This window comes from Hakea prostrata, chromosome 2 (assembly GCF_041222555.1).
Source record: "Hakea prostrata isolate BN-2017 chromosome 2, UWA_Hpros_2, whole genome shotgun sequence".
NCBI classification, from domain to species: domain Eukaryota; kingdom Viridiplantae; phylum Streptophyta; class Magnoliopsida; order Proteales; family Proteaceae; genus Hakea; species Hakea prostrata.
The window spans coordinates 73,502,107-73,526,841 of record NC_142601.1 but is presented as its reverse complement, the minus strand read 5'-3'; the positions used below and the strand labels follow the sequence as shown (position 1 = coordinate 73,526,841).

Below are 24,735 nucleotides of genomic sequence, written 5' to 3'. Positions count from 1 at the left end.
CCAGCCCACTTCCACCCTCACTTAGAGCCGCATCCACATTAATTTTGACGAAGCCCAAAGGAGGAAAACCCATCTTACCAACATTCGGACGATTCTTCGCGAAGACGATCCGCAACCCGAAGAGAAGAGGTGAAGCCGGAATACTCCGCGCCTCCATTGCCGCTTTCTCCACCACCCGCAGAGACCATTGTAATCCCAAACACCGGGCATTTCGGGCTTTCCAAATTCTCCAGATATGTATGCGATGAGAGATGATGCTCTCCGAAATCCGATTTCTCCTCGTAGGCATCTCTTCCAATTTGAAATCGCATCATGCATCAAAGGATTCACCGGAGGAGAGAAAGAAAAGGGAGATGCAAACCATACCTCGGCGAAATCCCGAAGGTGATGATTGATTCCAAAGCCCACACCCCGGATCAAAACGATTCTTTTGGAAAGCTCCTCCGCAAAGCCCACACACACCCAACATTTAATGAGCAGAACAATATCCATACCAAACAATACCATCCCCGATGACTGTTGTACCCCCTATGAGTAAGGATGGTATGGATTTCAGAAAGATTCTGGGATGTCTCTAGGAGTTAAGGATTATCTTAAGTAGCTGATCCCCTATCAAACATCCTTGATTTTTTTTTTTCATTTGAAGTGTACAGACGTTGAAAGGGATATATATTATTTTCATATGGTGTTGGGAGAGATAGGATCATAAGGTGGGAGTGGGATCATCAGCCACACTAGTTGACATTTTCCCTTTCGTAGTTTCATGTGTCAATGGGCTGGTTTAATCCAAACTGCAACTTATGTCAGCCTAGGCCCATAATAGGTCCAACCCTTTTGGGCCAAACCCAAACCCAGCAGCATTTATAACTCTGATGGGTCGACTGGGTTTGGCAGGGATAAGTTGGACTCCAATGGGATGGTCAGGTTCATTTAAGAAAGAAATACTGCGTGTGGGGTGATTTGAGAACAAGTAAATGTGAAGATTGTAGGTCAGTTGATCCTCTGTTGAAGAGTATAATTAAACATTTTGTTTTTCTTGTTTAGATTTTTTTTTTTTTTGGGGAAATCAACCCAAAAATGGCCCTATACCCAAAAAGAATAACCAATTTAGGTTGATTAGGAAAACTAAGATTTGTTCTATTTTTTTTCATGTATAAGTAGGTAACATCAAATTTATTAGAAAGGAAGAGAAGATGTTTACATGCAAAAGGACCTTGATGCCTGAGGCATATGAAGGCTATATAGCCTTAATAGATCAAAGGCATTCAATAAGAGCAAACCTTGCACGTACCACAAAATTAACCAAGACACACAAGACTGGTATAAAAGCCCAAACAGACCATTGATAGCCAACTTTATAGAAGGAGAACCAAAGAAGCCACGTCACCAAGCTTCCATTGAATGGGTACCCTTTCTCCTTTATTGTGGTAAAATATGTACACATATGCCAAATAAATCTGTGATGCCTATAAACATATGCCATTACATGTGTAAATGCAGTATATGGAAGATCTTCCGCGTTCAACAGTAGAGCTTTAGACTGGTTAATCTTGGAGTTGGGATGAGAAGGACTGGCCATTTTGTCTTCAAAACAACCCCAAATTCCTCGGAGAGATCAAGATTTACACCATCAGGTAATTGCCACTTGAAGGAATGCAAAAGAGAGGCCAAGACATAAACTATCATTTTTTCTGCCATGGGAACTCCTGCACACATCCTCCTTCCAGAGCCGAAAGGAAGATAACAAAAGTTGGTTCCTTTGTAATCAAAGGTGTTACTATCACTCAAGAACCTTTCAGGTAAGAATGTTAAGGGATTCTCCCATTCATTAGGGTCCCTATGCATTGCCCAGATATTTACAAATACATTAGTACCCTTTGGAATGGTATACCCCCCTACGGTGCAAGACATGCTTGGGCAATGCGAGATCAGCAGTGGGAGAGGTGGGTGCAACCTGTGAGACTCTTTCAGCACTGCGTTTAAGTATGACAATTTGGGCAAGTGAGACTCTTCTACTATGTTGTCCGTTCCAACCACTTGCTTCAGTTCTTCTTGGGCTTTTCTCATTATCTCCGGATGCCGAATCATTTCTGCCATTGCCCACTCTATTGTAGTTGTAGTCGTATCTGCTCCAGCTCCAATCATATCCTATTATAGAAAAACCACAAATTTACAATACATGATAATTGATAGCTTACAAGTTCAAATCACGGCTGCTGATTATCTTATCCCTTTGTAATATCGATCCTTGGCAAGTTTGAACTGAATAACGAAACAAACACTTTTGAAAGTACCTTTTACTTTATATAGGTAGCTAAAAAAGAATTCGGATCTTCTCCCCGTCGGGGAAGCACAGATGGCTTCCTGACCACAAAAATCAGTGGGTCCCACGGGTGTTGAAAAAGTTTTTTATTTTATTTTTTCCAAAAAGTGTTTTTCACCGTGGACCCCACTGATATATGTGGTCAGGAAGCGTCGGGTGCTCCCCATCGGGGTTGGTGATCCGGACTCGCTAAAAACTTCCCAAAATGGCAATCTATGGGTTCTTTGTTAACGTTTAAGCATAAAATTGCTTAAAACATTACACTGCCTTGAACATCTAGTTTGAAATACCACACCGTTATTTATAGCTAATATTTATAGACGACACTAAGTTCCACAGTTAATAGGATCAATTTTCCCATAAGGCTTATTACATTGTTGTATCGTAACGAGTTTAATGGCTAGAACATATGTGGGGTATAACATAAATACCTCAACATATATAAATATTAATGATTGATAAGTGTGTGAGAGAGAGAGAGAGAGAGAGAGAACTAGACGTATACCTGGAGCAAAGCCTTAATTTGTAACTTGGTCAGTAATGGTGCTTGGCCATCTGTTTGCTTAAGCCCCAAGAGTAATTGTAGAAAATCTTGGCTTTCCTTCTTTTCATTTGCTCCCACACCTTCTTCCCTGCTCATTTGATTAAGCCGTTGATTTATAATAGGATCAAGGATATAATTCAACCGTGACAACAACTTCTTGGTTTTCCTCTCAATCCCTTGTATGTCAAGTGAAGCTAGAAGGGGAAAGATATCTGAAATGTTAGGTGTCACAGCCAACTCCCTCATTTCACGCAACACCCTTCGGATCTCTTCGCCGATACTACTCTTCTCATCCTTTGGTAACGTCGCACCCCACAACATACTCATAATCAGGTTGATCATCGTGAAGAACATAACCTCTCCGACGTTGATTTGTGAGCCATCAATCTTTGCTTTTGCATGCACTTGTTTCACCATTTCTCGAACTTCCTGTCGACGTAGGTAGTAACAATCTTCAAGTCTCTTGTTACTCATCATTTCATGAGCAAAGACCCTTCGCATCTTTCGCCATTCTGGACCACTAGGGCTCCACACAATGTCAATGCCACCGTAAGTCATTGCGGCTGCCAAAACAGGTGGATCTCTGTTGGCAAATACTGCATCTTGAACTTTAAGGACTTCTCTGGCTAAAGAGGGTGAACTCAACACCACGTATAGCTTAAGACCCAATTGGACTTTCATTATGGGACCATAGATTTGAGCCAATTTGGCAAAGCATCTGTGGAGATCAGCTTCCAAGAACGGAAGGTTACCAACTAAGGGCAAGCCCCGTGGTCCCGGAGGCAGTGGTACCACTCCTTTGTTCCTTGATCTCATAGACACCCACCAAGAAACCACAAGCACAGCAAGCAAAAGAGCACCTACTGCTACTTGGGTAGTGAAAACAATGTTGTTACCATACCACCACCGCCATGAACACTCATCATAAGCTGGTTTTCTCAGAAAATCTGAGTCCATTTTGGAGCAACACTCTGAAGATGAAGAAGGATCGATGTTCTTGAGTGAATATACATATGCAGAACCTAGTTGGGATTGAAGCAAATATTATAAATATTTAAGTTCCATACGGCACCCACCTGCTTTTGGATAACCGCATATGTCACGTGTCGACCATCCAGAAGCAGGGGAAAAGGCAAAGCATCGGGTACAACGTACAAGAACGTTGCATGTGGCTCTTCTGTTACTGGCCGACAGGGTTCACAAGGCGACGGGAGGTTTTGGTATACACATGAACATAGAAAATGAGCACACGGAAGCAACGTGGCCAGGTTCTATTGGCTGCTGGTATCGAAGCTGATGACCTGTCACTTTTAAGTTTTTAACTGGTAGTTAAATTTTGGAAGCGAGTCAATTTCGCAGGTGGCTGTCGGGTCAGGGAGAACAAATGGGTTTGCAAATGCGTTACGATGAGTGGAAGCACTAGTTATTTTAAGAATTTCGTCACGTGTAATAAGACAAATGTTTCCATGGAAAAGTGAGTCGAGAATCTGTTCAAGCCAATTTTTTATGGTAACGGACGATCAGAGAAAAAGAGAAAGAATCAGTTGGCAAAGAGGATATGGATCAATGTAACAAAACCAAATCGAACCGGACCAAACCCATACCGTTTTAGGAGTTCTTGGGTTGAAGGACGGCTCAATTTGGAGCAACTTGAGTGGTGAAATTTGAAGTAGATACAATACATGTGGGGGCCAGTTTATCGGAGAAGAAACTGATTCTGGATTTTTTAGTTTCATTTCTAAGGTTTCATTCCATTTACTGTTTCATGCGCGAAATTCCTTCTTATGATTGAAGAAATCAATTCAAATTTAGAATTTCTTTTATATATTTAAAAAACAAGATATGTTATTAAAAAATAAATAAAATCAAGGCATGTAGCTTATTCCAAATAAATGAAGAAAAGTGGTTTCCTTAACCCTTACAAAGGGGACGAATGTTTCTCTGACCATGAAACCGTGGCGAGGAACTCCCTGTAGTTAGATAAAGAACTAATTAGTACAGTCGATCCTGTGTTGAAAGTCAGTCTTTTTGTATACTTAAAATTCAAAGATAAAAAAGATAGAATTTTTAAAATGAAGACATGATTTTTTTCCTTTTTCGGACCTAAATTACACTTCATTCTTCATTGGTCGTTGTTAACTAGCAAGACTTTCTCCAAGAAGTGACTTCCAATCTACCGTACCATGGCATATGAATCGATTTATATATATTATGAAACATGAAAAATAGAAAAAATACATTAAAAAAAAACTCTCTTTCTTTTTTCGAATCTAAAATTTAACCTATGACCTCTTCGTTAAGATCGAGGTGCTGATCATTTACAACTAAACAACTTTTAATGGTTAAGACAAATATATAATTCATTACGGTGTTGTACACATGCACTAGCTTTGTTTTGTGAACCTCAACTTCTTTAAATACGCAATAGTACCAAGCATTGAACTTACCCCCAACTCCTTTTTGGCATACAAAAGTACCAAGCATTGGACTTATATGGGAGCTGAGGTCCTAACTACCAAATTCCTTAGTGCTGAAGTTCAAATTGTCTTATCTTCATTGCTAGTTCCTAAAGCCCATGTCGACAATTAATGAATCAGATGATCTTTTCTCAATAAAACTGCGAGTGAGCATATTCATGAAATCGACAAGTCGTTAATTTATCATATATATGTATGTTATTCACATATATAAATTTTCTGATTTTTTACATTGACCCTAGTCCTAATTCTAGTTCTAATTTTGTCCTTGATACTTTGTCTCAATGAATTGTTAACATGGACAAGGATAGGACCAATCAGGGCCAGGGCCAAGGACAGGACCAATTAGGACATGAATGAGCTTGGCTTAGCCTTGTAGGGTTTAGGGTTAAGGTGAGAATTTGCTTAGATTAGAATATATAGGGTGAAGCTTAATTGAGATTGCAAAAGCTCGGCCCAAGCCCTTCCCCGTTGCAGGCCTAGGACTATGGGCCGTTGACGTTTGTGTATTTGTTGTTTATTCCAATGGGTCTTCAATGATCAGTTTTTGCAAGGATTTCGCTTCTGGTTCGCGGCTTTGGATCTTTTATGCCATGTATATGTTTTGCCTTTGCGCTCAACTTCCATGTAACATTCTCTTTAAGAATCAACAATTCAGATTATTTTATTCTGATTAATTTAACTGTTAGGATTATTGGCGACCACCAGAACTTTTGTCATTTGTATATTGGTTGATGATCACAACAATTATCTTACTGATATCAGAGATTCATGTCATCAATGATTCTTCATTGGGAAAATTGGAGTTCAATTGTCTGCTAATCATGTCAAGACAAACATACAAGGAAGAGAAGCAGTACCATACTTGGTCATATAGCCCTAGTAGTCTCTGCTCATTGATCCCTGGTGGAAATCCTGTGTGCATGACGAGACAACAATTTCTTGCCGAACATAAAATGATGGCAGCTACAAATCAAAATGGAAGAAAGGAGATCGATAATTAATGTATTAAATTAGAGTCACCTTAATTTGGCTAACTCCCCAAGCAAACTAAGGTATTTAAAATGCAAATTAACCGTACGTTCCCACAAGGCATGCAGAGAGAGATTAGTGGTGACCGATAAGAGAGAGTACCACAATGAGAACGTCTACTGAAATTCCTGATCGAAGAACCATTAGAAATGATCGAAAAGAAGGACGACAAGAAGAAGCAAAGGAGGTTATAACTCTCCTGCCTCTCATCTTCTTAGTCCATTTCCAGGCTTCTGGGGGCCCATACGGAGAAGAACCAGCCATAAAAGCAGCTGTGCCATCCTTGGCTTTCTCATCATCCCTTTCATCTGATGTATCCCACTAGCCTTCCTCACCGCAAAGCTTGCCACTTCCTTCCCCAGCAACGGCGGAGTGAGAACATGCATTATGGGTTGGGATCTTAGTATCAAGCCTGACAACATATGGAGTTCCTTTCTTGGGCTTTACTGACATAATATCATTGGCAAATTTCCTGTATGGCCTGGGAATGCTATTTGAGTTATCTGCGTTTAATCTGGCTTAGAGTGAAGCAGCCATCGTTGAATAGAGCATTTAAGGTCCCCATGGGAATTCCTGGTGCGTGGGTGATGTGTTTGGTTCCAACTTCCAAGTGGGCTTTTGATCTACCGTACGTGAGACAAATGGATCGAGGGTGGCAAATGCCAGGACCCTGGTGGGGCGGCATTTGCACGAGGTTTTGCAAGTCTAGGAGCTGTTTTGAGTTCGGCAAGGATGAAGTTGAAGTTGAAATAGTTGAACCTGAACTTGAACTTGAAGCCGATCGCATTGAAAGGACTGGTGAGGAGGCAATGGTAGACCGTAGACCTACTACAAGTGTAACTTTGATGGGCTTGTGTTTGTGTTTACCTCAAAAGAAAAAGGAAAAAAAAAAAACTTGATGGGCTTGTAGGTACTCAAAGTTAAAAATCATGGGACTTTCCCACCCTAATTGGGCCCGAAGGTCAAGACCAATAACAAATTAGCTCTGACATAAAAAACGAAAATTTTGTTTTTTGATATGAAGTTCATCCAAGCCGACATAAAAATTTGTTGAACCGATTCAAATGTCCACTGAAAAACCATCCCCCAATTCTTTTTTCAAAAAAAAAATAAAATTAGAAAACCATCACCCAAATACCCAATGTTACCACTTGGTCTACTTTTTTTCTATCTTAAACCAAAATTCTTGTGTGTGTGGACAACGTTTCAAGCTGGCCATACTTGTCTTTTTACAAAATATGAGGTTGCCCACAATTACTTTTCTTGTTAATTTTAAAATTCAAATGGTCATTTTACCCATAGAGTGAAGAGACAAAATTTATAATTAAACTTTTTAGTTCACTTGATTAAACAACAAATTTAGATGAACAAGTGAACCTGAGAATTTAAAAATTAAATGGGATGCAAGAATTTTGGCCCAAGTGGGAAGCATTAAAAATGAAGAAGAAAAACTCAATTCTTTTTATCTTTGTTTTGGTAAAGGATTTGTCGCAAAGAACAAAGGAAACGAGGGGCCACAGGGAACAAGGGCAAACAACAAACGGAATCAAAGAGATGGGCAAAAAAGGCGGAAGGCGGCCACCACAACAACAACGGCCTTGACGATAAGAGACTTTATAATATTCCCGCTTGAGGAGCGCATTTTGTAACTTTATCCCCAACACTACATACAACCATCTAGCCTAAAGCGCAACTACAAGCAGGACTAGTACCGTAGATTCATCTATCACTGCATTCACAAATGGAGACTTTGATGTTATGCATTATTAACTAATACATTTTTCTTTATTATCAAAAAAAAAAAAAAAAAAAACTCTTTTTATCATTCTCAAATTTTCTTTCTCCTTTTTCCAGTTTCTATTTCCAGTCAAGCAAACAAAAAAGAGAAAGTGTTCGCCGCCCGCCATAATGAGGTTAGGTTTTCGAGTCTCGCACGATTCCCACGTTCCATCTCCAGACAGCCACGACTTTTTTTAATTGCTGGCCCCACCAAATAAACGGAGAAAAAAGAAGAAAGTTTAGAATTAAAAATTACCGTTACTCCCCTCCACCGTCTGCAACTCCGTGCAGAGAACAGAACGGAACAGTGCGTTGGTCACTTGGTCCTTTCGGAGTTTCGATAAAGTAGTAACTGACGAGTGACGACACAGTAGACGTAAGCAAACCCTAACGATGAAGCTGACACCACAGGAAGCGTCAGCACACGACTTCGTCAGCTAAAAAGCCTGGCTAAGAACAAGGAAACCCAACTAACCAAATCCCCTTCATTTTCACTTCTCTCTTCTCACCGTCATATTCAACTTCCCTGAAATTTTCTTTATCATTGAATTCCTCTGTTTTCTGGTGTTGGAGGGTTTTCTTTTTCTAGTCTTCATGGATTTTTTAGATCTGTGGGAATTTCCTCGAATAAAGCTGGTGATTCAGTTGAAATTCACAGGGCCTTCCAGTGAACTAGAAATCCTTCATTTGATTTCTAATAATGGAAAGCGTTGACCTTTGAATTAGCTGAGTGGATCTAGAAGGATTACCCCCCACCCCCTCCTTCCTTTCCGTTCCCTAGTCTCTGTCTTCTGCTGGAAAACAAGAGATACAAGGGTTTTACTGTACTTGCGGTGGAGTGATTAATTGGGATATACCAGTCAGTTTTCTGGAGAATTTGGAGGTAGCCCAATATCTATTCTATGGTAGTTGTTATTGTGACTCCCTTTTTTTATGATTTTTGGGTTGAATGTTGGTAGAATTTTGCTTGAGATGACGAGTTGGTGGAATTCAAGTGAGATCAGAGGGGTGTTTGGGTTTTGAATTTCTTCATTGAAGACTGGGGAAAGTTCAAGGAAATGTGGGGATAAATCGGAGGAATATGCAGTTTTAAGTTTTATAGGCCTTTCTCTGAGATTTCTGGGTGGAACTTCTTCCACCTCCTGAAAAAACATTCGTGTTCCTTGCAAGTTTGAGGCTTTCTTCCTCTGGTGAGCTCATTGGACAGTCATAATTTGTTTCTGTCCATTGCCATTTTCCATTTTGATTCACTGAATGTTACTTTGGGATGCTTTCTTCAGTGAGAGGGTTCTGCTTACACAATTAGTAGCAAATTCTTGGGTTACTTTTTCCCCCTACCAGTTTCCATCTATTTCTGCAACTCCCTGATGACTCGTGCTTCCTACAATTTAGCGGTATATTTTAGTTTCAGTTCCTGTTTGTTCTTGCCAATATGCTGTTTCCTTGTTAGCCCTAGCTACTGTTGTAAGTTCGTTCTTTGATTTCTCTACCTTTTTCACTGCATACAATATATTATGATCTTTTACATGAATTTGTTTCCACTGGATGTGAAGCAGCTGGGATATCATGAGTTGGATGATTGAGAAGTTTCACTGTTACACACTTCGTTATACCTTACTATTTGCTTTCCTGTCTGAACTCTGGTTATGGTGATATCATGATTTTCGGTTGTTTCAAATGCTGATTAGGTCCAATTGGAAGGATTTAGATTCTACGGTAGAACATGATGAATTCAACTGAGCCATCGTCCTTTTTGAGCTTTACATCATCTTCCCATCTATCAAATGATTCTAGTAGCTCTAACATGTCTGCCTCCAGTGTGCCTGAATGTGGAGCCAGCCTTGAAGTCCTTAGTTTGAGAAAGCTTGGCTTTAATCTGAACCAACTTTTGGTTGACTCTACATTTGACTATAGTGATGCAGAAGTTATTGTTGAAGACATTCCAGTGGGTATTCATCGATGTATTTTGGCAGCCAGGAGTAAATTTTTCCACAACCTCTTTGTACAGGGGAATGTCTCTTATGGGAAAGAGGGTAAACCAAAGTATTACATGACCGACTTGGTGACTTTTCATAAGGTTGGTTATGAAGCCTTCTCGGTTTTTTTGAGCTACTTGTATACTGGAAAATTGAAGGCATCTCCACTAGAGGTTTCAACATGTGTCGATGGTGTCTGTGCTCATGATGCATGCAGACCAGCTATCAATTTTGTTGTTGAGTTGACATATGTTTCTGCAGTTTTTCAGATAACAGAGCTCGTCTCTCTTTTCCAGGTCAGTTATTTTCTCTACTCTGATGAATTCAATCATATCTGGACACGCCTAATCTTATGGATGTATTATGGATCTGCCCTTAAAAAAAAAGGGAATCATAGAGGAAGATATAGGTTAAGACTCTTAAGCACATAGAAAATGGAAGGGAAGATCTAGGAATATGAAACATTGATAAATATTAGAGATGAATAAGAAAGAAACATATATAGCAATGTATTAGAAATAATTATAGGAAATAGAAAGGGTTTTATCAGGTTACCAGAACATTATTTGATTCTGATTTGATATTTTCACTTCAGATTTCCTTAGAAATATTTGCTTTTCAACACTGTTTGAAAATATCTGTAAAGCTTGAGTAGTGGAGTCCATTAACTTGCTAAGCAATTTTTCTTGTCCACGTTCTTTACCACCCGTGAGATATTTCAGCTTATAGCAAAAAATGCTATTTAAAGCAATGCACCATAGCTAGATCCTAACCAAGCAATCTTTATCCATCATAGCTCAACCAGCTATATTCCTCTTAAAATTTGAATTTGGTTCCATTTGGATGTTGATGATCTATCGGGATACTTCACTAATTGGAGATTCTGCTCAAGGGAGTTAATCTTGATTTCAAGGAAGTAAATTTGATTTCAGATTGGTAAGCAGTTCTGTGTTCTCACTGCACAAGTTTTTAAGGATGAATGGAGATAAATCTATAGAACCTTTATTCTGTTGAATTCCAGTGATTTCCTTGTGCCTTAAATGACTAAAGTTTTTATTTTAGTTTATTTTATTAAGATGGCAATGCTTAAATGCATGTAAAAAATTACATACTAATTGAAGATTCTCAAAATCGTCCAAAAGTTGAGACACAACAATGGTAGCCCCAGGATTCAAATGAAGCACAAATGGCTTATTTTCAAGTACTATGAGGTGCTGTGCCTTGTCTGGAACGTTCACGGTTCACCATTGGAAACTCTTCTGCCAGTGCTACCAAAAAGAAACTCTTCTTGCCAATGCCCTCCATCTCCCCAATCCCTCTTTGGTGAGCCGTGGTTTCCATCTAACTAATCATAATGTGAACACATGGCAATGATTTAGAAGCCTGCTTTACAGATTACATCAACCTTAAGGAAAGAGGGAATTCGATAATGAATCTACTTGGATAGTAGGCTGCATAAAACAGTATAAACTAACAAGTTTTCAGCTTTTAAATTGTCTGATCATGCTAAAAACCTCCAAGAATGCATACGGAAGTAGAAATTACCTACAATCTCCATTGGAGAAGACTGATGGAGAAGATCTAGTATTTATTGGTTTTAAGTTGGATGGTTGGAAAATTTGATGAATGGTTAAATTACGGGGGAAGAAAAAATGTTGAAAGTCTGACTTTTATCTGTTAGCCTCTATTTTACATATCTTGCGTGTACAATCTATTGTGTGGGTTTCGCTTCCTCATTTTTATTGTATGTTTTAGGATATTGTCTGTTTTTGCTGGAACCTTAGGTTATACATCATTCTTTTTCTCAGCATAAAATGACCACGCAACCTGTATTTTGTTTCTTCTGTTTTCTGTCTCTGTTAAGTAGAAAATTTTCTACTCTAGCAGGCCTAGAGAGTTTCTCTACTCTATCACCAATATTTGCCCCAAAGCAGACTGATTGAGCTGAAATGTGGTGGAATCCTAAAGGCCCCTGTTCAAGTCTCAAGTTTCAGCCCAAAATGAAGTTTTCCAAAAGAAAATGGATGCCTTAGAAGACTAGTGTTGGAAAGGTGGTAGGATGAATTTGAGTCTGAAATATAGCAACCAGCCAAAGTAGACTATTTCATAGTGACATATGTTCATTGCCACATCAACCTTCCATGTGGCGAAACTTGGTGCGAGGCTAGAAAAACTTCCGCAATTTCTTTAATAATTTTGTTGGAAGCGAAAAACAAAGCCTAAAATATGATTAAAGAGGCAATGTATGAGTTCTGCATGTTTAAGTGTCTGTTATGGCTGATCCAATTGAAAATCAGTTATCATTTACATGTAAATAATCATTACAACCCTGAATACCTCAAACCAACTCCCTTCGAGACATTGCTTCTGACTGTTTAGAACACAGTTACATTAGTATCACAGAGGAGATGACACTTCTCCCAACATTTTTCCTAACTCAGTATGCTAATTTCTGTTTTCTAGTAATGTAATTTCCTATCAAATCACATGATTTTCATTCCTAGAGCAAAGTAAATTTCCTTATTAATACCAACATTTGTGTGTATACTATTTTCCTCATTCAAACATTTCTAGCAAGGAATATTCAGTGAGAAAGCATGATTTGGAACATTTGTGTGTATACTATTTTCCTCATACCAACATTTCTAGCAAGGAATATTTAGTGAGAAAGCATGATTTTGAAACTGTGAAGCAATGAAAATACAGAGATTGTAGCTCTACTTTTTCCCTTGATTCTTTTTATGTTTTAATGCTTTGTCTGATATTAGTCACTTCTGACTTTTGGATACTTCCATGTTCATCTGTTCTATTTGGATATATTTCTATTTTTGCATCATTGATATCAATGATTTTTATGTCTATAAACTATTCAATCCAAGAAGTGATCCAGATGATTTTTTTAATAAAGGCAATATGTGGTCTATGCAGCTGCATAAAATTTTTCCTCCATTCAAAATTGACTTGTTATTCTAGTTCTATGTCGGATCTACCTGATTTGCTCTGTTCAAAGCATTTATATTTAATAGTTGTGTTTTCACATATTTCCCTTCTTCTGTACTTAATTATAAAAGGATTGTATTAGGAGCATCCAAGCAAACATAGCCTTTGACTCTACGTGATGGGTCTTTACCTTTTCTCATCCTGTTCTTAGATCGATTCTGAGCTCAGATTCCATTTCCCATGCAGCGTCGTCTTCTAAACTTCGTTGAGAAAGCATTTGTGGAAGATGTCATCCCAATCCTTCTGGTCTCCTTCCATTGCCAATTAAACCAGCTTCTCACCCATTGTGTCAGTAGAGTAGCTCGGTCTGACCTTGACAGTGTCTCTCTAGAGAAAGAGGTCCCATTTGAGATCATGGAGGACTTAAAATCTCTTCGCCTGCAGTCTCTTTCAGCCAAGGAAAATGAAATGGAAATGGATGCTATGCGTGACAAAAGAATCAGGAGAATTCACAAGGCATTAGACTCTGACGATGTTGAATTGGTGAAACTACTCCTCTCAGAATCTGATATAACCTTAGATGTGGCCAATGCTCTTCACTATGCTGCTGCCTATTGTGACCCCAAAGTTGTGGCTGAGGTCCTGGATCTTGGATTAGCTGACGTCAACCTCAGGAATGACCGAGGTTACACAGTTCTGCATGTTGCCGCCATGCGTAAGGAGCCATCAATTATAGTGTCGCTGCTGACAAAAGGGGCTTCTGCATTGGATACAACATCACATGGTCAAAGTTCTGTTACTATTTGCCGGAGGCTGACAAGGCCAAAAGATTATGGTTCAAAGACCAAACAGGGCCAGGAAACGAACAAAGATCGGTTATGCATTGACATCCTGGAAAGAGAGATGCGGAGGAATCCATTAGCAGGGGACATGTATATATCATCACCAGCTATGGCTGATGATCTGCATGCATGGTTGCTATACCTAGAAAACAGAGGTGAGCTTTCTATTTGTTAGTAGTTTGTTGAGCTTCAGACATTATATTAATGTTCTCTAGCAGGTAATGAACTTTATATTCATCTTTCTCTCTGACCTCTTAATGAAATCTCAGTTCCTTTGATGAGGTTCAGTTTTGTTTTCCGTCAGTAAAAAGTTCAACTACTGAAAATCTTGATTAAGATGTATTGAGTATTTCTGTTGATGAACTTTTTAAGTATCATGTTGCAAAATTGCTTTCTTTTCCCTAAGAAGTTTCTAAATAATAATTGGAAAGGCCGACTGCAAGACTGAAGCTTGCCATGAGGGATAACTTAGGACACTCAAAACTACCCAGCACCCACTGCTGTTCTTTTGTCTGTGGAAATAGATTTTTCTCTCTGTTCCTTTTTCCATTGTTTGCGACTCCAATAAAGGAGTGGCAATTCCTTGCTCACATATAATATCTGGCCTGAGGGCCTTTAGAGAACCATATAGAGGCCTAACATGAGTGGGGCTTGTGACTCATTTGGACCCCATACTTAAGCTGCTTGTATAAGTTTACAAAGTATATTACATTATATGACATATAAGTGTTATTTACTTGAATGTAACACCACATCATATAAATTTACCAAAATATAAATCATTATCTGGATATTCAATAATATACCTTGCACCTTAGTGATAAGAAACTTGGGAACTGTGTCACATATGATGAGAGAAAAAGCCCTGACCAGATCACTTGTTTTCTATATTCCTTCACAAAATATGCCAAGGAAAATAGTGTTCTTGTGTCTTTATTAACCTACATCTGCTTTATCTCTCCTTATTAGCCTACATCCACAGGAGAAGTCTTTCACTCTGTATTCAACTCAATGTACAAGAGTCCTCTTAAAGGAGAATCTGAGTGGATCCTGGGATTTAATCTCTTTACGGGGAAGGAGGATTTCTATGGTTAGGAAAATTGGTCCTTGTCATTATCTGAAGCATCAGCTTCTTCCTTTTGTTTACCTATAATGACCAGGTGAAGAGGATATGGTTATTCTAGTACACCCCTCAAGCACCTTTAGATTGACCCTAATAAGAATAAGCCGAGCAAAGAGTGAGCCTTTGTAATGATATCAGGGCATCAAGATCTCCTTTGCAACTTTGGGCCTTACAAAGTGAAAATCAATTTCTACTTGTATTGTCCTTGCATGGGAGATTAGATTGGTTATGAGGTATGTGGCACTGACATTGTGATACCACAAGATCAGAGCTGCTGAAAGGAAAATCTGGAGTGCCTTTAGAAGAGACACTGGCCAAGATAAGAAACAGAGTAAACCTGCCTGTTGGTTTTTTTGTTATTTGGGCACTCACCTGATCACTGTCAGAGCAGATAATCAGATAGAAGAGTGCCAGTGAAGGAGCAGACTGTGAGTGACAGTTGAGTTAGCATTGATGAATACACTTCATTGCCTTCCAATGATCAATGGTGGGCTGAGGCATTTTACTGGGAAACTTTGTTGACAGGATACGTGATGTTAAGACAGGAAAGAGTGGCATACTTCAAGGCAACAACACTACGGAGGTATAACATGGAATCAGTGGCATTTAGAAAGTTATTGAGCCAAAAGTGGAGATAGGAGTAGGTGCCAACTAACAACCTGTCATCTGTCTTGTGGAGGAGGTTGAAAATGTATTGTTTCTGGGAGAGAAGAAAGCCCCTTATCTATGGTTTATAGCTGGGAAAACCCCTTATCTATAGTAGAGCTGGGATTCTTATCATTTTCTAAAGCAATTATTTCCTTTCCTTACTAGTGTCCACCGTGAATAGATGTAGAAGAGATGATTACTCTTATAATACTTACATTCAGCACCTTCCCATGTCACCAACCTTGGTACTCTGTGTATACTTCTGTTCAGTGTCTCTTGGGGTAGAATGGCTTTTGGCCTCTGATAATTGCTTTACTTGATGAAGCAGTACTTCCACTGGAAGGTTAGATAGGCTTTTCTGAGGTGTGACACCTTGGAGTACTTGGTTTATTAGGAGCAGATGAAGCGCATATTCCTTACATCTTGATAGAATTAATGTTTTGGAATTTCCATGTTTGTGCAATGGAGCCCTTCTTTGATGGGGCTGACTAATTATATTAGTTGAATTCATAGAGGTCAGATTTATCAAAAGGTAAAATGTTCAGAGGAAAATGAAAAACTGGTCAACATGAAAGAGTGTTGCAGATGTTTATGTAAGCATATTATTACAGATCACCTTTTCCATTGACATATACAATGGCTGCAGAATGGTGGCCCGTCCACTAGCCTGGTGCTGACATGTCTTGAACTGTATCCGTCTATAACTTCATTTGCAATCCATGTAACTCAGGCGTCAGATTTATCCCTATAATAATTAATTACCCGTAATAGTTCATTTCATCACAAGGGTATGCAATTGAATGCTACAAGTATCATTGGCAGTGGCATTTGCAAGACTGTTCTTTCCCTCTGAAGCCAAGGTGGCCATGGACATAGCACATGCTGATACAACATCAGAGTTTATTGGTCTTTCTGCTTCAGAACGCTCGAACTTGAGAGAGGTTGATTTGAATGAGACACCAACAATGCAGCAGAAAAGGCTCCGTTCAAGGTTGGAAGCTCTTAATAAGACAGGTAACTCTTTTCACTTGCAACTCTTCAGTCTTGTTTTTGTAACTAGTATACTGGGGTTTGGATTTGTAATGTCAACTAAAATCCTGTGTTAGAATATATGAAAAGGTAAAGCATTCTATATACTACGCTATATTAAAGAACGCTTTATATGAGCGTCACCTATTGTCACCAGCTGGAGTGATGTCTAATGAGGCTCTTTTTTGTTTTTTCTTTTGGGTGATTGTTTGTAGTGGAAATGGGTCGACGCTATTTCCCCCACTGCTCACAAGTGCTGGACAAATTCCTGGAGGAGGATCTGCCTGACTTGTTCTACCTTGAGAAAGGAACTCCTGATGAACAGAGAATCAAAAGGGCACGTTTTACTGAGCTTAAGGATGATGTTCAGAAGGCATTTAACAAGGACAAAGCTAAAATTAGCCGCTCAGGGTTGTCATCATCATCATCTTCGTCAACTTCTTTGAAGGGGTGTGAAAATTACAAGGTCACAAAGAAGTGAATATATGGTAGTTTTAGTCTGTAGAAAAAAGAAAATACTGCTGAGTGTAGAAGTTTTGTTGATGCATCTTTTGTCATATAAAAGATAATGGTATTTTGCTTTAATGAAATGCACAAACATGGGTATAATAATTAAAAATATATATATATAATTATTATAAAAAAAATTAAAAAGAGAAAACCATGTTCGATATAATAAGCTGTTGGATGTGCCCTGGAGAGGTACTAACACGGGAAAGAATCTGAATTCGGACTACTATTTCATACTTACCATTTGGATTAAAGTTTGATGGCCATTGTTGCAGAATAAGATCTCCCTTGCATAAATATTCAGCAATCACATTACTCCCCTTGTTTTTAAGAACATGCAGATCCAATGTCTCGCAGCTCTCGCTTAATCAAGTTACAGGAGAAGCAAACCACGAGTAAAATTCCCATTACCAATACAGTGTCGAATAAACGGCTGGCCTTACACTTGGCCTTCAAAGTTCACACCGAACTCTCAAATAGTTTTTCAAACATTACAGCAGAAAGATCAATTAGAATCCCCTTATTTAAAGTTAAAATGACAGTCATACTGAGGAAATTTAAACTCCTTAAGAGAAGAGTTAAAAAGGCACTCATATGATTTGCCCCAGCCCTTAAAATCAAATCCTATAACTCCCCACTCAAAGGAGAAGACCAAAACTCAAGTTCCAGCGAGATCCTTGAATAATAATAATCTCCATCAGAATATCAGACCCACATTTAGATAGGTGACAAAATACAATGAAACAATCCATACGAGTTGAACTGTTCATCTCACACTGAAAGGATGGTTCTCCAAAAAAAAATGCATAATGTCACTTTCCAAAAGTAGAAACACTACAGAGAGTCATATCATAACCAAGCAAATGGTTGTCCAGCGCTGGTGGACGTATAAATTGATAACTAGATGCAATAACAGGTTTACAAGTACGACAATATATTTCCAGTTCTTCATCAGCCTCGACTAATAAAAAACAGTATTGGTTCAAGAATTAAACCAAGACTGCCACCATACTTGCCTTCAATTGACCTGGATATATGCAATGACTGCTTTGGTACCAACATTCTATTACCTACAACAAAAAGAGGGGGAAGGGGAAGGGAGAGAAAAAAGGGGATTGGTAAATTTGTCAGTAACTTCTCTCACCCATTACCAAAGCATTTTGAATAAAAAAGCTGCAACCACTCCCAAAGCACAAACCAACAGAGATTGGTAAGCTATTTTCTCCGCCTTTGTGTCCTCTGCTTGGGGAATTGGAGAGGCACAGGAAGGGAAGCCAACACTAATTGGTTGACACGTGAAAGCTTGCAACCTAAGTGCTCATAATGCTGTCTCAAAGAAATAGGAGTCATCCTCAAGTCCTTGGCAATGTCTGAAAGGTCGGTCTGGAAGTCATCAGCAAAGAGTGTCAACACCAGGACATAGCTTATAAGAAGATTGATCTTCTCATCTGACAGCCTGAATGAATTATCAGCAAACATTTTCAAGAACTTCTGACGCAGGATGGTTGGGATTTTATGTTGCTTTGCCGAAGCAGCATTGTCTACTGATCGTTGATCTTTGAATTTTAAGAGATGAGTCATGTATGAGAAAATGCAAGCAAGTTTACTCCTCTTTTCCTCATCCTGTAACAGAAAATAGTAAAGCTTTTTGTCACACAGGGTAGTTGTCATGGTGCTTTCCACTGTTACATAAAGTAATGTGATTTTCCCTCAGGAAAAATTTTACCTGGATCTCCTGGAGTCTATGAATTCGATTGCAGACAAAATTTGGATATGAATTGGGTCTAATTTCTGCTCCTGATTGCAGGAGCTCCAGGATATCTAGAAGGAAATCCCATTCCCCTTTGAAAATAATCTTCTCCAGTGGATAAGCTTTTTCTGGTGTTGTTGCAGTAGAATCATGAGGGGGGATATTCCGAGCAGTATATAAACTGGAATTTTCAAGATCCTCCTTGTTTATCACAAGACCCTCAATTTTTCGAGCCATTTCTCCCTGAGTGCTAGGATCTTCCTTTTGGTTCAAGGCCTCCAATTTGAGAGCCTACAAATTCAAAATAAGCCGGCAATTTTTAGATAAAATAATCACAAAGCAATATTGCAAGTATGAGGCTAACTAAAAGACAAATACTGGTAAGCTGTATAACCACATTAGAACACCAAACTTGCTGAGTTGTCTACTAGCACGCAGGTTGGGATGGCATATTCTTTAAAGTTTATTTTAATGCCACCCAATGCCTAGACAGACCTAATGGCAACGAAAAAATCTTCCGACAGCGTACACTACGTTGTACAGTATTATCAACCTGATGATGCAGAATTGGCAGCAATTGGCAGCAGATACAAAAGAGAGAAAAACCCAAAGCTCAAGCCCATTAAAGCCTAAGGACATGACCCAAAACAGCCCATGGCTTGCATGGGCTAGGACTATTGGAGCGGGTTAAAATGAGCCCATGGTTTCATGGGCTTGGATCACTTTAGTGGAAGAAGAATATCAGCCCACTATTTTGAACTAAGCCCAAGTCTAGCTTTGAAAAGTCAACAAAAGGAGCTAGTAGGTGGTGTTGGTTAGTGGTGGGGTATAATTGGTGGATATTTCCATTATTGTTTTGACTAGTGGTGTTGGGTAGTAGTTGGATGTTTCCAATGTTGTTTTGATTAGTGGTGTTGGGTAGTAGTTGGATGTTACCATTAGTGTTTATGTCTCTTTAGAATGCTATATAAAGAGACTTATGTAAGAGGTGAAGAACAACTTGTGAAATGAAATCAAATTGCTTGCTAGCATTCCTCCTCTTGGAGAACCCTTGTGTTTGATCAAGGTAGATTGGTGTTCAATCCAATCGATCCACCTTGCGGTGAGAAGCCCGGGTGTTAAGACTCTTTGTGTTTGATCAAGGAAGGTTGGTGTTTGATCCAATTGATCCACCTTGCGGTGAGAAGCCCGGGTGTTACATGTTACTTTGTTGTCCTTATTGTTTTCTTAATTCTGTTATATTGTTCCATCCATTCTTCTTTATAGCATACTGCTGTTTTGAAGACCTAGTTAGTCCTTGTTCTTAAACCAATATCCTTGTTCTACCACTTCGGTTTTCAGCCTTCCATTATATCTGAATTTTATCTATGTTAAGTCTATCAAATCTGAAGTTGATTCCCTGTGAAATGTCCTATTTGGCTACTGTTTTGATCATTCAAATACAGTACTACATTACCTGAACTAGTTAAAAGTTGTCATTTTTGTGTAAAACTCAGGCTAAGGCACCAAAATCATGGGTATCAATCCGCATAACCACGAGAAAGAATTCAATAGGTCAGGAGTCTTCTTCCATACTGCAGCAAGACATTGTCGGACAACTTCAGGTTACACCTAAATTTCCAAGACTGACACCCAAGTAATGGTGGTATGGTCATACTCATTGGAGGCCTAGGGACACCCCAGTTAGGACTAAAATGATTATGAATAAATAAGCTAAAAGAGCTAGGGGCAGGCCTAAAATGACAATGGGAAAAACGGCGTTTCATATTATGCTTTGTCTAGGTCTTGCACAAACTATGAACTCAGATAGCTTATTAGAAGGCCAGATCCCCCTTTTATTTATTTATTTATTTTTTTCGGAAGAAGACTCTGCCAATGTTTAGGTTGTGCCTCTCCTTCTCAACCCCCCCCCCTTCCCCTTTTCTTTTATTAATTTTGTTCTAATGTTGAGCTAAAGATCAAGAATCACTTAACCCAAATAAACCCACAATGCCAAAATATTAGACAAAGGGGCAGGAATTAGTCAGTTAGGGTCTGAAATAAGCCGGTCAACAAAAATAAGACCATATCAGGTTCCATTGAAGCTTTTGTACTTATGACAATCAGAACTGCAAAACTATAATTATATCAGGTTCCATCGGAGATTGTAGTTATGTGAATCACGACTGCAACTTTTGCTTAAATCAAATGCGTGGAAAAATGTGAGTGGTCACTAAAATAGAAACTATTTTCAGAACAGCAAGCATTTTTGTTTGACAGAACAGATGATCAAAATACTTGTTACTTTTCATCAAGCAGCAGCAGCAACACAAGGGAGAGGCGAAGTACAAGTATTTTAGTCTCTAAGCAAGGCTCCTTCAGCTCTAAGATTTAGCAATCAACAGCAAGGTCCCCTAGACACTAATGTTTAGCTCTCACAGCAAAGCTCCGGCCCTCCTTATCACTTGTGCCAGTACAAGAAAATAAACTCAAAGCAAGCTCTGTAAATCAATTCATTAAAATCTGGGGGCTGAGAGCAGCCTTGCATATTTATAGAGAAAATGTTTGCTCAGTAAAAATTAAAAACTCCTAAATACTAAAATAGAAACTAGGATTTGTTAGGTTATTTAGCCAATATTCTCGGCAATAAAAATATAAATACTTCTTAATCTGAAATTAGAAACTACTAGTGTATGATACTGAAATAGAAACTAATCTTTAGAAACTTGAGAACAACTAGAACAGAAATAAATAAAATATAATAAAGTTTTCAGTCTTCCAAAGCTGCAGATGCAAGGGGGTTCCACTAAATCTTCTAATATATAATTCCACTAATCAAATATATTAGGGCAGTGGCATCTGAGTACCGTCCAACTCCTTCCCTGCACTCCCCCAATATATATATGGTAACTGAAAATAGAAGCATACCCGAGATTTTGCCTTCTTTGTTCCATACAGGTTTGTCAGAGCCTTTATTTTATCTGCCTTCCTTTCTGATTCAACAATTTCTTCTTTTAACTCCTCAACAGGCTCCTCATCAGAGTCTGTTGACCCTCCAACCTTTGGTTCCAATCGGAATATCTGAAACAACATATATCACCAAGTGGCTCAAGTAAGGTGACGATAATCATGAAATATTCCCATATCATTGATAATTTGATATAAAAAACCAACCAAAAACAAATGAGTGGCTTTACTTATAAAAGAACTATGGAGAACCAAAATAAAAGTAGCTTGGAAGACTTTAACCTTGAACATTACTTTTAAAGTTAATATTCACATTCTAGTCCTAAGAAACAATCATAATCAAAAAAGAAAAAAAGAGAAGAACTGCAGTTTTTCAGATATTCTATGCAGTTACTGATCTTACTTCACTAGAGATGAGTAAATTTCCCTTCTTTATAAGACCTCAGTGATCAGCTACCTGTAGTTGGTTTAAACAAAGTGCTACAGAAATGTGACTAGATAAGGGCAGCTGGCAAGGCATCCCACCCATACAGTGGACTCAAACCGTTACTGTGGCACGTCCAACTGATGGTTGGATTCCCAGCTGGCACCCTACAATTTCTTTTTATATTATACCTTGTGGACAAAACTATAGCATTTTCTCCTTAAGCCAATATCATCCTTTGAATAGTTGATCTCAAACTTTGGCCCCTCATAAATATGCTGAAAGCATAAACCAACTAAAAAACTTCTGCATAAGCTTCCCATCATATATACAAGATTACAAGGGTCACCCATTAAATGAAGGAATAATTAGCATAGTGAACCAGGTTATTCAAAACTAAGGATTTGTTATCAGTGGGAAACACCCCCCCCCCTCCCCAACACCCCAGTAGGATTTTTGACACCACTGGACTTCAAGTGTAAACACTTTGTCCTCTTCTTGAATCATAAATGCAGGTTGTTAACCACCACTTAAGTTTCCTTCACAATGAATTTGTAGAATGTCCATGAAGCAGACTTGCTTTTGAAATCTGGTATTTTCTAAGCCAAGCTCAAAGTATCATGGGCTGATTCAAAGTTGAAGCTGGTCAATTACCAAAACTAGTATTCTCTTTTTTTTTTTTTTTTTTTTTTGGGGGGGGGGGGGGGGCTTGAAAGTACTAAAATATGGATGAAACATGGTATGGTTCAGTACAGACCCCAATGTTGTCTTGGAAAGGGTCATAACCGAGATATAGTTTCTGTGTTTGTCAGTATATTATAGTTGATTCTGTTCAAGTTGATGCATATCTGTGTTTAATTGAGCCATATATGGCTCTAATAATGACTTGTTTTAACCATCTTGAAGTTAAACCATTAAACCTAGGTCAATTACCTGCGCAGATTCAAGTTCAAAATTTTCTCCCTTGGGTTGCACAATTACTGCTAAACATCAGTAATGAATCTTTTCTAGTAGCAGTGGTGAACATCATTTTAAACCTGAAGCTGTATTTTAGGATTAACCCGTAATTGCCAATCCAGCTTGGAACTTGATGGATTCCTAAAGGACCCAGAAACTAAGTAGAAAAACAAAATCACATGAAGAGAAAATGACCAGATTTTGAAATTTCCTATTAAGTAATAATCAACAACTTAGATGGGAATGAAAGTCGGCCCAAACGTCACTTTTGTGGTCTAAAAGAACCTATCAAAACTCTTAATATACAACTCATATTCTTTGTTCAAATCATTGAGGGCGGACCTAAATGAAATGGAAAGATTGCTCTGCTGCAACCAAGTAGTCACCGGTTCAGATAGCAAAATAGTAAAGCAGAGTAACACTGCATACCTTATTAGATGCAATGGGAACCACTTTTAGGGTTTGTGTCTCCTTGTCGAGGATTCCCAGTGCATAAGTGCAGACCTGAGCCGTAGTCGCTTCACCAGTGTAATTGGTACCAACGAAATCCACATTCGAACCATTAGGGCTAACAACGAGTTGCAGACGATTAGGTCTAAGTTTATTTCTGAAAACCGAAACACTAGGTTCATCATCCTCTCGGTGCTTTTCAGGGTCGAAGCCAGAGGGAAAATAACCCACCAAAGGAGCGATCATGTTCGGCTGTTCAGAGATAATCTCCATCTTAGCATCTAATCTCTTTCTTTTCTTCTTTTTCTTCGTACTTGTATCATCTTGTGGGTCTCTCTCATAGTTGTCTGTCTGCATTTCTCTATCATCTCTCATGAGAATTTCTGCACTAAGTAGTGTCTGCAAGCATTGCTTTAGCCGATTAAAGCACGTACATGGAGAAGAATCATGAAATTATTCAAAGGAGATATCTGGGAAGGGGAAAGTAAAAAGAGCATACCTAGTCCTCAAAGCAGAGAAAAGATGACTTTGCTTGGAGTTGAAAGACAGGGAAAGATTGGCTTGAGGTTGAAGACGCTCAGAAGCTCACAAGTTAGCGAATTACAAAAGCTTAAACCAGGAGAGAAAGAAAAGAGAACAAAATTGCCGCAGGGTTAATTATTTTGCCCTAAAATCTAAATTAAGCAAATACGTGGGTCTAGAACCCGACCCGGTATCGGATACGGATTACGGCCATAACACTTATGCGGTTTCGGTTTAAAACCAAAAAGAACTTAGCAGGGAAGATTTCGGATTCGGGCATCTAAAAGTGGAATCAACAGGGTCTGAAACCCGATAGAGAATACATTCGATTGGGTACAGCCGTACAGGTGGGTGCGAAACCCACGAGGCCTCAAGGGTCGTATCCATCTCCATTCCGAAACCGGACCCGACCGTGAACCGCCCATCATGTGTTATGAAATGGAAAGTCGGAGGGACCACGGAT

The 24,735-nt window shown here is 38.9% G+C and overlaps 3 protein-coding genes across 4 annotated transcripts; 1 reads left to right on the top strand and 2 right to left on the bottom strand.

Annotated features, from left to right (window-relative positions):
- Nucleotides 1-1,521: 1,521 nt before the first annotated feature.
- On the bottom strand, nt 1,522-3,824 carry LOC149026395 (cytochrome P450 71AU50-like). Its single transcript, XM_089143645.1, has 2 exons — nt 2,829-3,824; nt 1,522-2,148 (listed from the first exon to the last, which is right to left on the bottom strand). Exons 1-2 carry the CDS (start codon nt 3,822-3,824, stop codon nt 1,522-1,524), a joined length of 1,623 nt encoding a protein of 540 aa, XP_088999771.1.
- Nucleotides 3,825-8,434: 4,610 nt separating this feature from the next.
- LOC149026394 (BTB/POZ domain and ankyrin repeat-containing protein NPR1-like) lies at nt 8,435-17,500 on the top strand. Of its 2 annotated transcripts, none has more exons than XM_089146686.1 (5): nt 8,435-9,038; nt 9,844-10,427; nt 13,318-14,068; nt 16,507-16,698; nt 16,929-17,500. In XM_089146686.1, the coding sequence occupies exons 2-5, from the start codon at nt 9,879-9,881 to the stop codon at nt 17,192-17,194; spliced, it is 1,758 nt and encodes a 585-aa protein (XP_089002812.1). In that variant the 5' UTR covers nt 8,435-9,038; nt 9,844-9,878; the 3' UTR covers nt 17,195-17,500. The 2 variants fall into 2 exon arrangements, with proteins under 2 accessions (XP_089002812.1, XP_089002810.1); XM_089146684.1 differs by having other exon boundaries at nt 8,435-9,345.
- Nucleotides 17,501-18,029: 529 nt separating this feature from the next.
- On the bottom strand, nt 18,030-24,387 carry LOC149026393 (DNA binding / DNA-directed RNA polymerase). The gene is made up of 5 exons (XM_089146687.1): nt 24,250-24,387; nt 23,730-24,149; nt 21,881-22,033; nt 18,950-19,264; nt 18,030-18,846 (listed from the first exon to the last, which is right to left on the bottom strand). Exons 2-5 carry the CDS (start codon nt 24,123-24,125, stop codon nt 18,439-18,441), a joined length of 1,272 nt encoding a protein of 423 aa, XP_089002813.1. The 5' UTR covers nt 24,126-24,149; nt 24,250-24,387; the 3' UTR covers nt 18,030-18,438.
- Nucleotides 24,388-24,735: the final 348 nt, after the last annotated feature.